This window comes from Canis lupus, chromosome 21, assembly GCF_003254725.2.
Source record: "Canis lupus dingo isolate Sandy chromosome 21, ASM325472v2, whole genome shotgun sequence".
Taxonomy (NCBI): Eukaryota; Metazoa; Chordata; class Mammalia; order Carnivora; family Canidae; genus Canis; species Canis lupus.
The window spans coordinates 20,857,140-20,876,515 of NC_064263.1; the positions used below are offsets into that span (position 1 = coordinate 20,857,140).

The 19,376-nt window shown below is 49.2% G+C and overlaps 1 protein-coding gene across 2 annotated transcripts in view; it reads right to left on the reverse strand.

Moving 5' to 3' along the window:
* The window catches only part of USP35 (ubiquitin specific peptidase 35), a 78,707-nt gene that overhangs the window by 33,804 nt on the left and 25,527 nt on the right, over positions 1-19,376 (reverse strand). The window contains exons 1-7 of one of the 2 annotated variants that reach the window (XM_025419515.3): positions 18,912-19,360; positions 12,462-13,143; positions 11,149-11,281; positions 9,442-9,571; positions 8,937-9,038; positions 7,251-7,409; positions 2,565-2,758 (exon numbers count right to left, since the gene is read on the reverse strand). In XM_025419515.3, coding sequence (XP_025275300.1) covers positions 2,565-2,758; positions 7,251-7,409; positions 8,937-9,038; positions 9,442-9,571; positions 11,149-11,281; positions 12,462-13,134 — 1,391 coding nt within the window. In that variant the 5' untranslated portion in view covers positions 13,135-13,143; positions 18,912-19,360. Of the gene's footprint in view, positions 1-2,564; positions 2,759-7,250; positions 7,410-8,936; positions 9,039-9,441; positions 9,572-11,148; positions 11,282-12,461; positions 13,144-18,911; positions 19,361-19,376 lie in introns of those variants that run through there. The other variant, XM_025419516.3, reaches the window with a different exon arrangement.

The window sequence follows — 19,376 nt, forward strand, 5'->3', positions numbered from 1 at the left end:
CCCAACATAGTACTAGAAATCTTAGCTAGTAATTAGGCAAGAAAAACAAAAAGGACAGCTAGGTGGTTCAGTGGTTGAGCATCTACTTTCAGCTCGGGTGGGATTCGGGGTCCCAGGATCAAGGCCTGCATCAGGGTCCCCACAGGAGCCTGCTTCTCCCTCTCCCTAGGTTTCTGCCTCTCTCATGTGTTTCTGTGTCTCTCATGAATAAATAAAATCTTAAAAATAAATAACCAAGAAGTTTAAAAGACCAGCAGTCCCCACTTACCTGCAAGAGATACGTTCCAAGACTCCCAATGGATGTCCGAAACCAGATAGTACCAAATCCTATGTATATTGCTTTTTCCTATATATACCTATGATTTAAGTTTGTTTTATAAATAAAGCACTGTAAGATATTAACAATTAATAATAAACTATAACATACTGTAATAAAAGTAACATCAACATGATCTCTCTCAAAATATCTTGTACTATATTTACCCTTCTTCCTATACTGAAGTGAGATGATATAAATACCTATGTGATGGGATGAGGCAAACTGAATGAGTTAGGCATTGTGACGTAGTGTTAGGCTACTACCCTGGTTTTCCAACATGTCAGAATGAGGATCACTGATGAAATTAAAGACACAAATAAATGGAAAGGTATTCTGTGTTCATGAACCAGAATACTGTTAAAATATCCATAGTACCAAAAGCAATTTAAAATTCAATTCAATCCTCATCTAAATTCCAATGATATTTTTCACTGAAATAGAAGAAACTACCCTAAAATTTGTATGGAACTACAAAAGACCTCAAATAGCCAAACCAATTTTCAAAAAGAAAAACAAAAAGAAATAAAAACAAAGCTGGAGGCATCATGATTCCCAATTTCAAACATTACAAAACTACAGTAATCAAAACCAATATGGTACTAGCATAAAAAGATAAATAGATCGATACAACAGAGGAGAGTGCCCCAAAATGAACCCATGCTTATACAATCAATTAATATACGAAAAAGGAACCAAGAATATATAATGGGAAAAGGACAGTCTCTTCAATAAATGGTGTTGGGAAAACTGGATAGCCAAATGCAAGAGAATGAAAGTGAACCACTTCCTTATACTACACACAAAAATCAACCCAAAGTGGATTAAGACTTGAACATAATACCTGAAACCATATAACTCCTAAAGGAAAACAGTCTGTAAGCTCTTTGACATCATCTTGGCAATGGGTTTTTGGATCTGACACTAAAAATAAAGATGACAAAAGCAAAATAAACAGTTGGGAGTACATCAAACTGAAAAGCTCTTGCAAATCCAAGGAAACCATCAGCAAACTGAAATGGCATCCTTCAAAATGAGAGAAAATATTTGCACATCACTTTTCTGATAAAGGGTTAATAATATCCAAAATATATAAAGAACTTCTACAACTATTAGGAAAAAAGCAATCCTACTAAAAAATAGGCAGAGGATCTCAACAGACCATTTTTCAAAGAAGATGATGGCCAACAGGTACATGAAAAGCTGCTCAACATCACCATCATCAGGGAAATCAGAATTAGAATGGCTATATCAAAGACCAGAAATAACAAGTGTTGGCAAAGACTGGGAACAAAAGGAATCTTTACACACACTGCTGACAGGATTATAAACTGGTATACTCTAGAAAACAGTACGGAGATTCTTCAAAAAATTAAAAATAGAGAACTACCTTATGATCCAGCATTTCCACTTCATAGTATTTATCCAAAGAAAATGGAAACACTGGGACGCCTGGGTGGCTCAGTGGTTCAGCGTCTGCCTTTGGCTCAGGGCGTGATCCCAGGATTCCAGGATCAAGTCCCATATGAGGTTCCCGCATGGAACCTGCTTCTCTCTCTGCCTATGTCTCTGCCTCTGTCTCCCATGAATAAATAAATAAAACCTTTAAAAAAAAATGGAAACACTAACTTGAAAAGATATATGCACTCCCACATTCATTGCAGCATTTACAACAGGCAAGATATGGAACAACCTAAGTGTCCACTGACAAGTGAATGGCTAAATAAAATATATATTTTATGTTATGTGCGTTTTAACATACACACAAAAAAAAAAAATTAGGGGAAAAAAGATGTCTACTTCCATGACTGAAATCTTGTTTGATTTTTAAGCAAGCCTTAAGGTGGATAGGTAGCCACTGACAATAAATATTTTATTTTAGTAAAGGGGACAGGGAATGTCTAATACCAGGGTGAGTGGAAAACACAATTCATCCCTATGAATCCCAGGGGAAAAAATCAATGATGTTGAGCAACCCAGAGCAGACCTCCTTCCCACTACAGCCCAGTCCCTGAAGTCCCATCTCAAATTCCCATCCAGCCTTGACCTACTATCTTATCAATGGCCTGGAGCCCTCACAGACCTCTCACCTTCATGTACCCACAGACCTCAGGGAATTATGCCATCAATGCAAAGAACGACCTGCCATCTCCAACACCCCATCTACCCTCTCCAATCCCTCATCCCCTCCCCATACACCAGGGAGCCCAAAGGAGAGGAGGGCAGGAAATTCAAAAGCAGCACCTACTCAGAAGCCATGAATAAGGCCTGAAGGACGCTGTTCACGTAGCATGTGTTGCCCAGATTGATTAAACCAATCTTGCCCGTGTCTGACTTGGCCATGAGCCGAGGATAGAAACCAGCCAGCTCACTCTTCTGCGAGGTCCAGGCATCCTGCCCCAGCAGCTGCTTGATGCGGTCCTCATTGGGAACATGGAGGTCCTGAGGAGGAAACAAGCCAGCAGGACGGTGGGGATCATGGTCAGCTCTCAAAAGATCACTTCCTCTGGGAAGCCTTCTTGGACCACAGTCCACCCCACCCTCACCCAAGCACACTGTCCCACAAATATTCTAGATATACATGTTAATATCCTTCTGCTTCCAAACTTATTCTAGGTTTTCATTTTGACACGCGGGCTTTCTATATCACCTTTCATGTTACAACTGCCTCAGGAAGGTGTAAAATTCCCACTTCATAAATGGAAAAACTATGACTCCAAGAAAAGAATTTTCCAGGGACATCCAGACAACAAATGAAGAATCTGTATATTCTTAGAGGATCCCAAGGTACAACAGACTCTAAGCAATGACAACACAGGCCCAGATTCAACAATGTTAAGATCTCAGCCCTAGTCCTGACTCCTGTCCTAACTAACTGCCTGGCAATGATCAAGTGAGCCTCTCTGACTCAATTTCCTCATCTGTCACATGAGGCTACTTCTACCTGATATCAGTTTGGCACTCCATACTCTCACAGCACTTGCACACAATGATGTTCCCACCGCCCTTCTGCTTTTATGTTTGCCATCAGCTTTAATTAATCACCACCCCCTAGCATGATCCCATAGACAGGACAATGTGGAGAGGGAGGCGGTCCTGGGGTACTACTATGGGTCCTTGGTCAAGAGCTCAGAGATTAGCATGTTTTCTTACTTATTCTCCTTTTTAACAGTAAAAAAAAGATGCACCTAAAATAACGTTACCCAGCATGGGTTCTAATCTATTTTAAAGAAAAACATTTAAGAATACAGACTTACAGAATAGATTTAAGTGACATTCCTCTAGGCCCTATAAAATCCTGAGCACAGACCCCAGATTTGTCCAAGCCTCCAGAGTTTCAAACCAGCTTAGCACTGAAAGCCCTGGTCTCCCCAGCATGCATCATCTGGCCACTAGAGAAGGTCAAGCTCAAGCAGTGGTTTAACACTTCTACTCACTCATTTCCCAGGAACATTTATCAGATCAGTCACCTCTCACAGATGATAAAAAATATAGGAGCTACCAAAGGCAACATAAAAAGATACAGACTTGGGGCACCTGGAGGGCACGGTTGGTTAAGTATCAGACTCTTGATTTCAAGAGGTCATGATCTCAGGGTCATGAGACTGAGCCCCACTTAAGATTCTCTTACTCTCTCCCTAAATTTAAACACACACACACACACACACACACACACACACACACACACCTTAGTCTCCCTTTTTCTCTTCCTATCATCCCCTATCCAATCCTCACCCCATACACAACATGCACAAACAGGTACAAAAAAGCTGAAAGACAGAATCTCATGCACACACACGATTCAAAATTATCCACACTAGAAAAAATGCCATCTTTCTCAAAGAAGGTAACTTGGTACTCCCACAAAAAGGAAACAAAATTATGAAGTAAGTTTCAAGCTCCTAATGTTACAAACAATGGGTCCCTTACCAAGTACCACAGCTCCCAGAGAAACTGCCTGAGAGAACTTTTCAGAATTTATTTATAAAGGAGCCTCAAAGAAGGATGTGCTCACAGAAAACATGTGAAAGAGTTTGATAAACAAAAAAAATCCTATGGATACTTTGCTGCTTTGCCTCTCAAACTGGCTCATACCTAGAGATATTCAAAGCCACAGAACAAATGTAGCACACCTTCCTGGGGTTATAGGCTCTAATATTCAGGGAAGAAAAATGTTTACATTAAAAACAATGTTTATAATTATGAAATACATACTTGAATCTCTGAGATGAGATTTTAGAAACACTGAGCTTTTTGTGTCAGGCTGCTTCGGCAAGCAGCCCTTGCCTGGGCTCAAGGACTTTGGAGAAAAGGTTTGAGAAGCCCAGATCTGCTAGATTAAGCAGTCAGTCCAGTGTAAGTCCCTCCCGTCTAGATCTTTCCAATGTCCCTTTCATGCAGCTGACAAACTCCCACTCCCAACACCTTTCCCTCTGATGCATCTGGAGGTGCCTCATCCTGCTAGTCCCTATCCCTCAAGACCTAACTTCTATATCCCATCCCCTCTCTTGGAGACTTTCCAGGATCTTCTCAAGTGGGGTACATGTGTGATTTATATCTATCTTATAAAGCTTAGCTGGCTGTACTTAGTGGTACTGGTATTTATAGCTTCACTGTCCTCTGGATCAGACCAGAGCCCCTAGAGGGAAAAGCCTGAGTTTCACTCAGTATGGGTCTCCCTCAGTGCCCAGTGCAGGCTTCCTCTTTGTTCATGGCTCCATGAGAGTATTCTTCACAGTACAGTCACAGATATTTGCTGGGCACAGAAATCCTCACATGGTCCTTGCCTACCAGAAGCTCACAAGCTAGCAGGAAATAATAATAATCACTTCTAACAAGTCAAAGCCCTGCCTCCTCTGCTCATCTACCTCCAGTGACAGGCAGCTCATGATCTAGCAAGGTAGCTGCTTCTTTTGTAGGTTGGCTCCACTAAAAAAAAAAAAAAAAAAAAAAAAAAAAAAAAAAAAAAAAATTCATTCTGAGCTTGGGTGGCTCAGTGGTTCAGCATCTGCCTTTGACTCAGGGCATGATCCCAGGGTCCGAGATCGAGTCCCACATCAGGCTACTGTGGAGAGCCTGCTTCTCCCTCTGCCGGTGTCTCTGTCTCTTTCTCCCTCTGTCTCTCATGATAAATAAAATCTTAAAAAAAAAAATTCATTATCATATTAAGCTGGAAAAACTGAGAAGACTCAAATGCTGGAGGTTTTATTTAAAGTATCGACTAAGTCTCACTCAAGATGGATTGTTCCCTTGTGTGTTTTGAAATTTTTGGATTATAAACTTACCTTTAGCAGAATTTTATCTTTGTGACTTGAAAGCACTTTTTTCTGTTTCTACAGGGTAACCCTTGGGTTTGTGTTACAAGTTCATACTACTTTTAATGTGAGTACCCAAGTTTAGGGGTCTCACAACCCCAAAGACAATGAGAACTTGAACCCCTAAACCCACATAAGAGCAGGCCAATGATTAACAATTTCATTTTTCCCAATCCAGAGTACAGATCAAGCCAGAAAAGTTTCCTTGACATTTGAGACCATGTATATATATATTTTTCTAGATCACTCTTTTACTAACAGTAAAGCCTTTTCGGGTGCTGGCTTACATAGGCCTCTTAGTGCTAATGCCCTAGTGAGAGCAAGCCCTAAGCATCACCTCCTGTCCCTATAAGCTCAAGTGGCTTAGTGACTATGGTTACACCTTCTCTGCCCACGACAGGCAAAAAAGGGCATCATCTTTCACCATTCTGAATTCCACTTCTTGCTTTCTTTTTGGCCCCTGGGAATTCCCCATTAATTTCTTGCAAGCTCAGCTAAGTACTTAAAAAAAGTCGGTTATATTTTAACAAGCCTATCTAGGTGTTCTGTAGTGGATTGCTTTTCAGGCTATCTATCTGCTGCACTACAGAAGTGGAAGGCAGAGCAGAGGTTCTTTAAGAGCCATCACCTACCCAGACATCTTTCACCCATGCTCAGACCTGCCCTCTCTATCAGGCAATAGGAATAGGCTCAGCAAGCAAGCACCGTGCCTGCCTGTGTCTCTCACTACTTCCATGACTGCGCAAGTCATCAAGCCTCTCCAGTCTCACTTCCTTCATCTATGAAATTCAGGTAACAACACTACTCTCATTTCTTTTGTCTTGTGAGCATTAAGAAACAAAATATATAGAACACACTGTCAAATGTGGCATCACCTGTAAATGCTATTGTCCTAGCAAACTAGCAAGCCCAGGTCAGAAGCCCCTTCATCCTTGTAGCCTCCTCCTCTGACTGGAGATAATCCTTCCCTTCTCCTCACAGGAATTTCCTAAGCCACTTACATCAGAGTTACTTCTGTGCAAGCCTGTCATCCGCTAGGCTGCAAACTCCTCAGCGGAAGAGACTTGGTCTGCTGGTGCCTGTATCCCCAGTTCCCAGCCTGGGTCTGGCACAAAGCAAGGAAAGGATCAGTAAAGCTATGTGAACACTTACAGATAATCCCTGCTCTGGAGTCCTCTGGCTGGTGGGAGACACAGTGACAACACATGACAAAGGGATGTGGGAATTGTGGGAGCCCAGACAAGCCCTGACCCAGCCTGGGGCAGGGAGGAGGTATCGAGAGTTATCAGGGGAGGCTTTCTGAGAGAGCTAACACTTGAGTGGAGGCTTAACGGAGAAGATTCAATGGGAATAGGAGCTATCCAGGCAGAACAAGAGAAGGGTTTAGTCAGAATGTCACAGGCAAAGACTTGGAACAATCATGAGTGGTGACCCATCTGGGGCAATGGCTGGTAGCTCAGTGTGCCTGAAGCACAGGATGGGCCAGGGGAGGTGATGGGAGACAGGCAGAGACCAAATGATGGGGGACTGCCACTAATCCGTATTACGGCCTTGAGCAAGGCCCAAATGGGCACCCTTTTTGGAGCAAGGCAAGGAATCAATGGGAGATTGTCACTCACCTTAATGGCCTCCATGACAGGCTCATACAGATCCGGGAAGCCTGGGAACCGGAAGACCATGCAGTGGACCAGTTCTGCCAGTTGCTCCAGGCAGCTGGTCCCAGAGTTGGAGTCCTCCTTGACCAGAGAGGCCACCATTGGGGGGATGTGAGGGAGGAGCTGTGAGAGCAGAGCAGGATTAGACTTGGTACCATTTACCACCAGAGGCAGGGGTTGGTGGTCAGGGCTGAAAACACTCAGAGCTCCTTAAGGCAAGGAGGTCTGGCCACTGTCCCCCTTTCCTACACAGAGCTCTGTGCTATGTAGGCAATAACTTTTTACAAGATAGATGACCTTGGATATTCTGCCTCAGTCTCTTCATCTGTTAAACTGAATAAACAATTCTCTCCTCACAGTTGAGGGGTGGCCAGGGCCCAAGCCCCAGCTGTTAGGCCTTAGCTAACTGGCTTGCCAGAAGAGCCTGAGGCCTTAGTGACCAGGGCTACTCTTCCTTCTACCATCATTCTTTCACCAAACATTTATGTGTCAAACACTTCACCCTCACAATGATTGTATTTAGCAATTACTATTCCCATCTTATAGATGAAGAAATTGAAGTTGGAGATATTACGTAATTCACTAAGAACTTCCCCCACGTATTACAGAAAAAGCTGATATCTCAACCAAAGGCTATTTTTTTCCTCTGTGCTATGCAGTACTAACTTTCAAACCCATGGGGGTATTCTATTATACTGTCCCAGGGATGGACAGAGTCAGCCCGCAGGAACTGGAGGGAGGGCGCCCAGGAGAAGGATGGGAAGAAACAAGTTATCCAGTCCCTAGTATGCAGCAGGCTCTTGACAAATATCACCTCATCTAACCCTCTCCCCACCATCCTCAGGGCTTACCCTGTTCCAAGCCCTGAGACGTAAGCACCTGTCCAAGGTCACCACATCTAGCAAATGATGGAGACAAGACTCAACCCCAAGTCCCCCAATCCCTGGTTCTGTGCCTTTCCCACTGTAGCAAATTGGAAAGCATGAAATTTCTGCCCTGACCAGGAGTCATCAGAATCTAGGGCCCCTTCTCCAGGTCTAGGGAAAGAAAGACAGGAGAGTAGCCCTGCCTCCCCCATAGCAACCAAGGACTACAGGCATCCTTCCCAAGGGATGGCCCCAAGGATAACAGAAAGGGCCATGAGCGGGAGGCCAGGCCACCTGGGTGCTGGTTGACCACAGGGTATATTGGAAGGACACTGGGGCAGAAGTCAGATCAACTTAGTTAGAATCTTCCCTATATTGCTCACTAGCTGTATATCTGGGACAAGTGGACTTAACCTCCCTATAGTTTCCTCAGCTGAAAAGTGGAAAAAATGATAGAATGCTCCCTCTGAGGGCTCTCCTGAGAGTTAATACATGTACTGTCTTTAGTACTGTGCCTGGCATACATCAAGCACCTAAGCAACATTAGCTGTCATCATTCTAGGGCTGTCACTCTACTGTGGGCCTATGGGGAAGTCAAATTCTCTGGCCTTAGTCCCCCATCCATAAAATGGAGTTTTAAGTCTCCTCCAGTCCTAATGTCCAGAACTTCAAGGTCTTAAGCTTCAAATCCCCAGCCCCAATAGAGACAGCATGTCTGGACTCCAGCCAAACCAGTGGAGGATGGAGAACTGCCCATCCTCAGGGTAGCACATAGGGTTCTTACCAGGTGGAAGGCCTCATGGGAGTGCTGGAAGGTCAGGAGCATGTACTTGAGGACAGACAAGGCAGCTCCCCGGACAATGGGGTATAGAAGCTTGGAGAAAACCTGGAAGAGAGTCCTTGATCAAGAGTCCCCCACGCCTAGGCCCCAGAGGACAAGTACAGTCACAGACCTGAGAGGTGGTCAGAGATACCAGAGTTGGAGCAGCAGATACATGCAGGACCAAGAACATAGACATGCTCACAGATCTAGGTTGATGGACAGATGGATAGTAAGACAGATACCCAATGGGAGAGAAGGATGGATAGACCAAAAGTGACAAACATTCTTGAATGAATAGAGAAATAAATGGGGCAAATCTGAAGCCCAGAGAGGTACAATGAATTGTTCCAGGTCACAGTGAGCTTGGGTTGGAGCCCCAGTGCTCTGCCTCCCAGACCCACACAGTCTCTTGCAAGAGATAAGTGGTAAAAGCCATAACCCAGAACTTGGACAGGGGCCCACCAACCTTTTCAATTTTGGCAAGTGAAACCTCAATCAAGATGCTGAACTTCTTAACAGCTGCCAGGCCCTTCAACAATGCAATGATCCACTTGTCAATGTTCTTCCCCAAGGGCCATGACACCCAGTCGATCATCCTGTAGAGGGGAGTGACAATGACACAAGAACCAGGGAGGCCCAAATGCCTGGGTGGGGCAGCCCAGAGACAAGCTATAATGTCCTGCGACCCTACACTGACCCACATGTGCACAGAGCAGCCCTGGGGTCCATGGGATGGACAAGTCACCTCTGAGAACTGCAAATGAGCCCAGTACAGGCATCTGGTAGAACCTGGGGCTCCCAGCCCAGCAGGAGGGGAACGACCCTCTCAACACTCCAAACCTCACCCCACACACTAGGCTGCAGTTGCAGAATGGGGCTTTCGATGGTCTCTGCCTCTGCCTGGACCATGAGGCTCAGCAGCAGGAGGAGCACTTCCTACCCTCCCCCCATTCTGACCCCCTGCCACACTGGAAGCTTTGGCTCCTGCAAACCCTTGCTTGTGACCTAGAACAAGTCACTTTCTCTAGCCTCAGTTCTCTCCTCTGTAAAATGGGGACGATAGCTACCTTACAGAGTTGCATGAATTAAAAAATGTGACAATAGCTAACTCTCATAGTATTCACTCTGCACCAAGCACTACTCCATCTGTCTTACATTTATGAACACACCTGACCCCCAAGATAATGCTTCTGTGCACAGGGCATGAAGCTGCCATACAGTAGGTGCTCAGGAAAGTGTCACTATATCATTATCTTTAGACTCATAAGACTATGCTATAAACAGAATGAGAAAAAAAATAAAAATAATCAACCGAATGAGAAAGCAAAGTAATAATTACAATGACAATAGCTACCATCAGTGCTCTAAACACTTTATGTGTATCATCTTGTTTTATCTGATCCTTGCAACAACCCGGTAAGATGGATTCAATTACACTATTTTATAAATGAGAAAGCAGAGACCTACAGACATGGAGTAACTTGCCCAAAGTCACACAGGCAAGAGGTAGAAGAGCCAGGATTTGCACCCAAGCAGCTTACCTCTAGAGCCCATACTCTTACCCACTAAAGACAAGAAATCTAAGAAGCCTAATGGAGATGGGAGATCTGCACACGGGTATGGAAAGCATGGTGAGGGAGGCCTGCCAGATGAATGGGATCTACAGAGCCAAAGGCCTATAGGCAGGAAGGTAGGCAGCATATTCTGGGATCACTGGATAGGCAGGTGTGGCTACATCACAGGTGTGATGACACCTCAAACGAAGTGGAGAATGTGCAAAAGCTGTGAACTAAAGCACCCAAATTCCATGTATCAAACCTGTCAAACTCAAAAAGTACTTTGTAACGGATCTTCGGCTTCTAGTATAACCCCGTAGAAATGTGACAACTTCTTATACCATCTTTACTATTACTGAGGGAGAAACGAAGGCTCAGAGAGTTCATTGACTTGTCCAGGATCACATAGTTGGCACCCAACCCGAGAGCATCACCAGGGAAAGGTTCTCTGCATCTGCCACATCCAGCCCTGGGCCAGGCACAAAGCAAGGCTCAAGAAAGGATGGATGAATGAAAAAAGCAGAGTTCCTGGACCTTCCCACACTAAATCTAGCCCAGCAACCCTACCCAGTGGAAGGAGGGAAAGAGATCTAATCACCACCCAGCCCTCAGCCCACCTGCTAATAGCAGTCAGCATCTGAGAGTCTGTCACACTGTCATCATTGCTGAGGTTCCGGACGACACCATCCATAAGCTCCAATGGTAGGTGTTGGACCACGCTGGCCAGGGCACTGGATGGTGGCTCTTCCTCTGGAATGGTGAGGGGGCTGGGATGAGCTAAGCAAGGCAGGTAGGCCCCTCACCTCCCCCAATACCTCATGGGCTCATGCTGCCAAGGTAGACTAGGCTTCTTAAAGAACACATCAGGGCCACTTCCTACAACAGCACAGCCTCTGATCCCACCTTAGTTTATTCGCTCAACAAACCTTCACTGGCATGGTTTGGGGCCCAGCCCTGTACTGGGCACAGACAAAAACCCCTGACACCCCCCGCCCAAACTGTGCCTATCCTATAGGCAAGGTCTATAAGAAAGGATAACCAGCAAGACCAGAGAGAAACAAGCAAGAACAGCAAGAACAGAGAGAAAGGCTGTGTGACTTGAGGGGAGAGAAGACATTCCAGGTGGAACCATACAAAGGCCTAAAGGTGAAAAAGACCACTTAGTTATCAAAATCTGTTCTCCAATTGGATAAGTGCTTATACTTCTGGGCTTGGTTCTTTCTCCTGCCAGGTGAATTCTCTTCCTTTCAACTTAATAGCCCTATAATCAGGAGAGGCACAGATCTTATCTCACCCATTTAAAGTGTAGTTCAAGAGCCACAGCTGACAATGGAGGACCAAGAGTTTACATTTCAGAGTTGAGATATACAGGCTCTACTGCACGTCCTCAACTTGGCCTCCGCCTGCCCTGAACACCTCGCCCCTGCTGCTGACCAGCTACCTCTCAAAACTTGAATCAAAAGTCATAATTTCGGGCAGCCCGGGTGGCTCAGCGGTTTAGCGTCGCCTTTGGCCCAGGGTGTGATCCTGGGGACCCGGGATCACGTCCCACGTCGGGCTCCCTGCGTGGAGCCTGCTTCTCCCTCTGCCTGTGTCTCTGCCTCTCTCCCTCTCGTGAATAAATAAATAAAATCTTAGAAAAAAAAAAAAAAGTCATCACTTCTACGAAACCCACCTGACCCAAAGGGCATGATGACGTCCACGCGCCCCCTTCTGTTGTCTCACTCACGGGTCCTCCTCCTGCCCAGCTTAATCTGGGTCCGCCCCCCCCCCCCGGGCCCAGCACCCACCCCAGGAGAGGCCCAGAGCAGGAGCTCAGGGCAGCCCTGCTACTTAAGGCAGGCACGCTGCGTCTCCCCACTGGGAAGTAGCCCCTGACGCACACCTGCCACACCTCGACACCGCACACCACGCACCAGCCCCCACGCACCTGTGCAGGAGATGACGGCGAACAGCTCCTTCAGGCAGGGTAGGATGGCGGCGGGCTGGGCGCGCCACAACTGCGCCAGGAGCCCGCTCACCTGCTGGGCCTGCTCCAGGAACTCCACGGCGCCCTCCTCGCCCTCCGCCGGGCAGCGGAAGCGGCCGAGGCAGCGCACCAGCTGCTGGCAGAAGAGCAGGCGGTGAGGCCCGTCGGGGACGCAGCGCGGGTGTCGCGCCAGCAGCCGCGCCACCTGCGCGCAGGCCGCCGGCCCCGGGCGCTCGCACACGGTGCGCAGCACCTCCCGCCGCAGCAGCGCGAACACCTCGTCGGCCGCCGGGCCCTCGGGCAACAGCTGCAGGCCCAGCTGCACGCAGGCGAGCGCGCGGGCGCCCGGAGGGCCGGCGCCGCCCTGCAGCAGGCGAAGCACGCGGCGCGCGCTGAAGAACTCGGCGAAGACGTCGGGGTGGTGGCGGCCGGCCACGTGCAGCAGCTGGCAGCCCACGCGGCGGGGCAGCTCGTCCGCGCCGCCCACGTAGAGACGCGCGCCCAGCGCCAGCAGCGCCAGGCACTGCTCGCGCTCCAGCGGCTGCCGCGCCGCCTCCAGCACGCGCCGCACCAGCCCCTGCTTCACGCTCGCCGGGTACGAGGACGTCACCACCGCCTCCAGGATCTTGTCCATGGTGCCACGCTGCAGGGGACAGGGAGCAGGGTCACACGCTGCCCAGCAGGTCCCGTTCCCCGAGGGATCCCCCTGCGCTACGACTTGGGGCGAGCAACCAGCCACCTTTCGGGGCCTCCGTTTCATCACCTGTGGAATGGGGCGAGGATACCTCACTGGGAGGTATTGCATGAAGCTAAGCGCAATGCCTGGCATGTAACGAGCCCCAGGGAGTTGTAGTTATTGCTGATGAGCACCTTGCGATGGCAGTATCTGAACCTTCCACCCGACTCTTTCGCCCTTCCCTCCCCAGGCCTCGCTGGTGACCTCATCCACTCTTGAGGCCAGTAGGAGCTGGATATAAAAGCTGTTGTCCTGTATCTTGGCCAAGCCCTGTCCTGTTGGGGAAGATGAGCAGGGACACACACAAAAATCACACCTCCAGGGAGGGAGAGCAGTCCTAGGGTCCCAAGGAAGAACCAACGGGGAGATCCCTGCATACTTTATTCTGCCCCAAATCAACTTCTTGTTGTATCTCAAGTGACCTACACCTTTCCAAGGCTCCACTTCTTTCTGTATGCTGTGCCTTTTGCCTGAAACATCCTATCTCTCAAGACCTCCACCACCACACACTCACACAGCCAAACTCCTGTTTTCCTTCAAAGCTTACCTCAGACACCCTGTCTTCAATTAGAATATACCTGGACCTCCATTCCTACACCCACCTGTCGCTTATTCCTCCATTATAGCTGGGATCACATAATTCCCTCCAATGAAGCACAGCGTATCATGTCTGTGGCCTGGCCCCGCCTCCAGGCCTTGCCCCATAGCCTTGCACACTCAAGGCCCTGCCTGCCCCTCCCCAGCCTCAGCCCACACCAGTCCCTCACTCTTGCCTCGCTGTGTTCTCCCTGTTGCTGGGCCCTTCGCCTATGCTCCTCCCTCCCCTCCTTACTTGACTCACCCTGCAGACTTTAGCCCAAACTCACTTCTTCAGGTAGCCTTGCCTAACCTCTTTGGGTCAAACACGACTGTTAACAATTTCAGAGCACCTTGTCCTCCTTTACAGCAATTATCATAACTCCTTAGTTGGAGTCAGCCTCCTCCACCATACTATACAGGTTCCTGAGGGCAGGAACCATGTCTGTTTTGTTCCCTCACCTAGGCCAGTGCCTGGCACATAGTCGGCATTTGTCAAAGAAGCAAAGATGTAAAATACAGAAGAAGATGTAAAATACAGTGTTACTACTGCTACTTATGCCTCTGAGCAGAAGTAGCCTTCTCTTTGCCTTTCCTCTTCCTTTGGGCAGTTTCCTGGAAGCCTGTCTCCCAAGCTGACCCACTTTTACTTCCGATTCTCATGCTGGTTCACAAAGATAAAGCTTTTTCTCCTAATATCCAACTTTCAACTCCTAGAAGACAGGGCCATTTCTTTGCTTCTTTATATAATCCCACTCTAGGCAGGACATGAGATAAGGTTCGGCATACAGTAAGCGTTTAAACTTACTGGCTCGTAAAAACTTCTTGAGACCTGGCGTTAGTGTGAAGATAAGCCAGACATTTACTAAATGAGGCGCCAGAAACCTTTATTCAGAACCACAGATACTGTGGACCCGGACACTGTGCTAGGCCCTATGGAGACACTCCTTTCACTGTCCTAGCTCTTGGCTGAAGCCAAGCTTCCATTATTGCATGTGTTAAATGCAATGGGCCCATTTGTCTCTTTCTCTCTCTCACCAGGCTGTGAGGTCCTCAATGGCTGGCATCTCTGAGATTACTGTGGGTAAAGCCAGAGTACAGATCAGTGGTTCCCAAACACTGGCTTGGCTGCCTCCGAACCACCTGGTAACTTCGCACAGATTCATACACCCAGAGCCCACTCCAAGCCTCCTCGAATAGTGTGTTAAACTCTTTTTACTCTGAATGAGATTCATCTGGAAATGAAGTCCGCTTCCCATCCCTGTTACTTACACTCTATCAGTCTGTTTCCACCCTTCAGGATTGTTGTTAAATATAAAGTCCTCAGCATGATGCTGAGCACAGGGAAGTGCTCAATAAATCGGCCCCCTTCCCTTTAGAAGCAAAGTCCTCGCCCTTAGGAACCTCCAGTCTGGTGGCAGAGGCAGATATGTTGGTAAAGAGTGCCAACACAAGGCATAATCTCAAAGGCCTTTACCGGGTCTTTAAAAACTGGTCTCCCTTCATCCCGGTCTTCTCTTTCCTAGGCAGTGCTTGCGACCAACCTCCCTGGTAAACTATCCCTGCAAAACCCTACCCCTGCCCTCCAGGCCAGTGGACTTAATATGCTTTCAACCCAGGATGCCAAGAAATCCTATTATTCAGGCAGCCAAGAAGAAACCCTAATCGATGAGATATTGACCTCATATGTGGAGGAAGAGGACCTGGGGGCAGGCAGAAATGGAGTTCTGGGGCTACAGAAGGTTCTGGAAGTGGAAAGAGACTAGGAATGACGAGTCCTACATTCTAATGTGACCTTGGGCAAATTTTATTCTAGCCTTGCAACTCATTATGTGACCGTGAGCAAATTGCATCATGAGCCTCTTTTAGTCTTCTGTAAAATGGGGATAAGTGATATCAGGCTGAACCACACGAAAGCAAAGGAGCAGATGTTGGCAATTTCATACCATTCTACCGGATACCTTTGCACCTGGCAGCTGGAAACCCGTTTGTGGTGCCATTCTGTGAGGGCTGTGATCTCTGGGGCCAGCCGTGCAGCCTCTGTGCAGTCTGTGGCCTGGCCACTCCAAACAAGCCCTGCCTACCTGCCCCCACTCCCACACAGGCAATCTGAGATCAGCTGTCACCATAGTCACCAACTAAACCCACTCAATGTCTTGAGTGCATTCATGCAAAAGGGTTTTAGAGGCTTGGAGCTCACCTGACCTCACCACAGGCCACAGAAGGGAGGCAGGACAAGGCCTGATTTCCCTAGGGCACGCATGGGAAAGTGGAGGATCACCATGTGAGAGGGACACAGCCTTGGCGGGGTGGGATAAGAACCTGCACTTGGTCTCCCTAGGGGAGGAAGCAGCAGACCGCCAGCATTACTCAGGAGAGGTTGGATTACTCCTCTAGGCTCTGGACAAGGAGATGGCCTGTCCACACTGGCTCTGACCCAAGAGACAGCTGCCCCGCACCAAACTCAGCGGCACGCAGCAGCACGCAGCAGCCATATCCTCCCTCAGAAGAGCCAGCGTAAGAAGCATGCGACCCAGGTTCTCTGCTTCTGAATTACCAGGTGACCTTGGGTGAATCCCTGCCAGGCTCCTCAGCCCTTTCACCTGGAGAGTGGAGACCATTGAAGCCCTAACAGAGAAGGGGACAAGGTATAAAAAAGAAGAGGGCCAGAGCAGTCATAAGTCTATTCTTGGGCCATCTGACACCCAGTGGGGAAACAGACACACACTCCTGATCTTGCTGATTCTACCAGGAAATTCCCTCACTGCCAACTAAGCATTTCCACTATCTCCTTCGGAGCTCCTGCAGCACCCAAGATCAGCTTCTCTTTACTTCTTGCTTGGACTAGTGCAGTAGTCTTCTAACCCCACCTCCTCATTCCCTCCTTCGATCCATCCTCCAATAGCGGTATGCATTGTGCAGAAGAGTCCAAGCCTTCGAATCTAGCCCTGGCACTATGCCCCATGGTGCCCATGGCCTTGAGGGAAGTGCTCTTTCACCATTCTGAGCCTCTGAACCCCAAAATGGGAGATGACCGCCTGACCACCTCTTAGCCTTTCCCAACCAGTGCTGCTGCTCTTCCCCCAGGCCCTTGGCTTATACCTCTCATTGCTGGTGTGATAGCCTGAGAGTCCCAGCAAAACCCAGTTGGCTCCAGTGCAGATAGTAAGCATACAGGAACCTCACAATCCCTCCCCTAGAAGGCCCAGATCCCTTTATCTGTCCCTTTTGGATGACCCTCCACATTTCCATTGTGTATTGACAGGTCTCCATTCCTGCATGGTGAAGCCTGACTCATCTCTACCAACCTCAAAGCACGGTACCGTGTCTGTGTGTGTGTACACACAATGCCCTGCCCTGCCCCCATACCCTGGGCCCCAATTCAGCCTTCCTCATCCCTCCCAGGTCTCTGTGACCCACCCTGCAAATATCATCAGATTAATCTCATTAGATGATAAGCTCCATCTTGCCATACCCTGCTCAGAACTCTCAAGGCTCCCCAGCCCCTTCAGCATAAGATCCAAACTCCTGAGCTTGACATTCAAGCCCTTTCTGTGACAACTGGCTGATGGAGGGCAGGGGTGGATATGAACTTGACAAACACTGCTTGGTGACAAATCTGAAGGACTATGGTCAGTGGGCTTTTCCTGATGGCCACCTTTTGGTGATGTCCTCTCTGCTGGGAAAGGCTTCTCCCTCTTCTGGCAAATTCTGACTCATCCTCCAAGGCCCAGGTCACATGCGCCCCCCCCCACCCCCGCCCCGGGAAGCCTTTCCTAACCCCCCTATAGTCCAAGTCTCTGAGCTTCTCAAGGCCATCTTTGCTCTTCTCATCCCTCAGCAGTGTCACTGAATTCAAAGTCTATCTCCCTTAGCAGGCTGGGAGGCGGTCCCATCCCTCATCTGTGCCCCGTGCCCAGCGCAGGACCAGGCACAGAGGGGAAGGAGTGCTAAATAACAGGTATGGTCCTGCATTTCCATAACCCTGAGACTCAAACATCAGCCAAGAAAGTCCCTACAGGGGTCCCTGGACAAGACTGAGCCATGTAGAAATGACTCAAACAACCAAAACTGAAGAAAAAGAAAAAGAAAAAAACTGTTCCTGGTTTGCCCTCAGGTCAAAAGCTCACAAAATCTCATAGGCCAGGGAGCGGGTTTTAGAAAGGTCTCATTCAGCGGCTCCCTTCCCCCAGACCACTGCTGACCCTCCAAGCCCCAACTCAGCACCTAAAAGCTGAGACGCCCATTTCTTCCTTCTCTGACCCTCACATCCACTCTTCCTCCTCTGATTCCTCCGGGGTGCTAGAGCTGGTGAGGAGCACCCCACTCACCCACCCACCCAGGTCTCTGGACAACAGCATCTACCTCTGAATTTTGCTTCTACCCAAGGCAGCCCTGGGAAGGATCCCCTTGCCCTCCTACTGGGAGGCCCTTGTCTGGGCCACCAAACTGTCTCCTAGAAAGAAAGAAAGGGTTTTACTGGTAAAAAGCAACTACTCTTTAACTGATGGGGACTGGGAGGAGAGGGAGCATATATTCCCTTCTCAGGAACCCACCACAATCACCCATCCCTGCTGGGGCCACCCCTCACATACTTAAGATAGCCATGTCCCCACCCCCACACCAGGCTTTCTGGAAGGGCGGGCACCAGGCTAACACAAGGAGTCTCAAGTCTTGTAGGGAGAAGTACGCCCGGGAGAGGATGCTGAGAAGAGCAGAAGCCCACGCCAGGCGGTTGCAACCTCTGAGCTCCCCAGTTTGTGCCCTGTGTTAGCCCCACCCCTCCTTCCAGTTATACCGGCGCACCGGCGTCCCCACCCCGGCTGGGGCTGCGGACCCCACGAAAGGCCAGTGAGCTTCATTGTATTAGGGCAGAGGACCGGATCGCCTCCAAACACAATTGATGAAGGAGGCTGAAGCCCAGAGAGGGGCAGCTACTCGCCCAAGGTCACACAGCGAGGCCCAAGATGCACCTAGACCTCCCTACTCCCAGCCCCAAACTCTCAGAGCCCTTCGCGCGTGCCCACCAGGGCTCTCGGGCCGCCGGGGTGCAGACACTCCCTCCCCACAACCTGCACACACGCCCCCGGCCCCCTTACCTCCGGGACCCCGGTGGCCCCTGCCTCAGAGCAGGCTCCTGGGCGGGGCGCTCAGGCCTGGCAGGACTAGGCTAGGCCAGCCTAGGTCAGGGCGAGTCCTCTGCTCCCCCTGGAGTGGGGACGCCCTCCGCCAAGTCCCAGCCGGCAGGGATGCTGCTCTCACTGCCAAGTCCAAACTCCCCACCCAGCTCTGTACAAGCTTGTACCCAGGGAGCCCGAGTCAGCCGCGCCGCTGCGGGGCTGCGGGGCTGCGGGAAGAAGCGTGGGGAGGGGCGAGGTGCGGGAAACAGGGAGGAGCCGGAGCGGGGGCCACCCCGCGAACCGCCGCTCAGGCCGCGTCCCCTTTAAGGCCAGCCGGTCTGAGCTCTGGCGGGGGCGAGGCGGGGAGATGGAGGGCTCGCTGCAATGCTTCCTGGGAGATGGAGTTTGCGCTAGGCGTGCCGTGCCGCACAGAGCCCTTGGAGA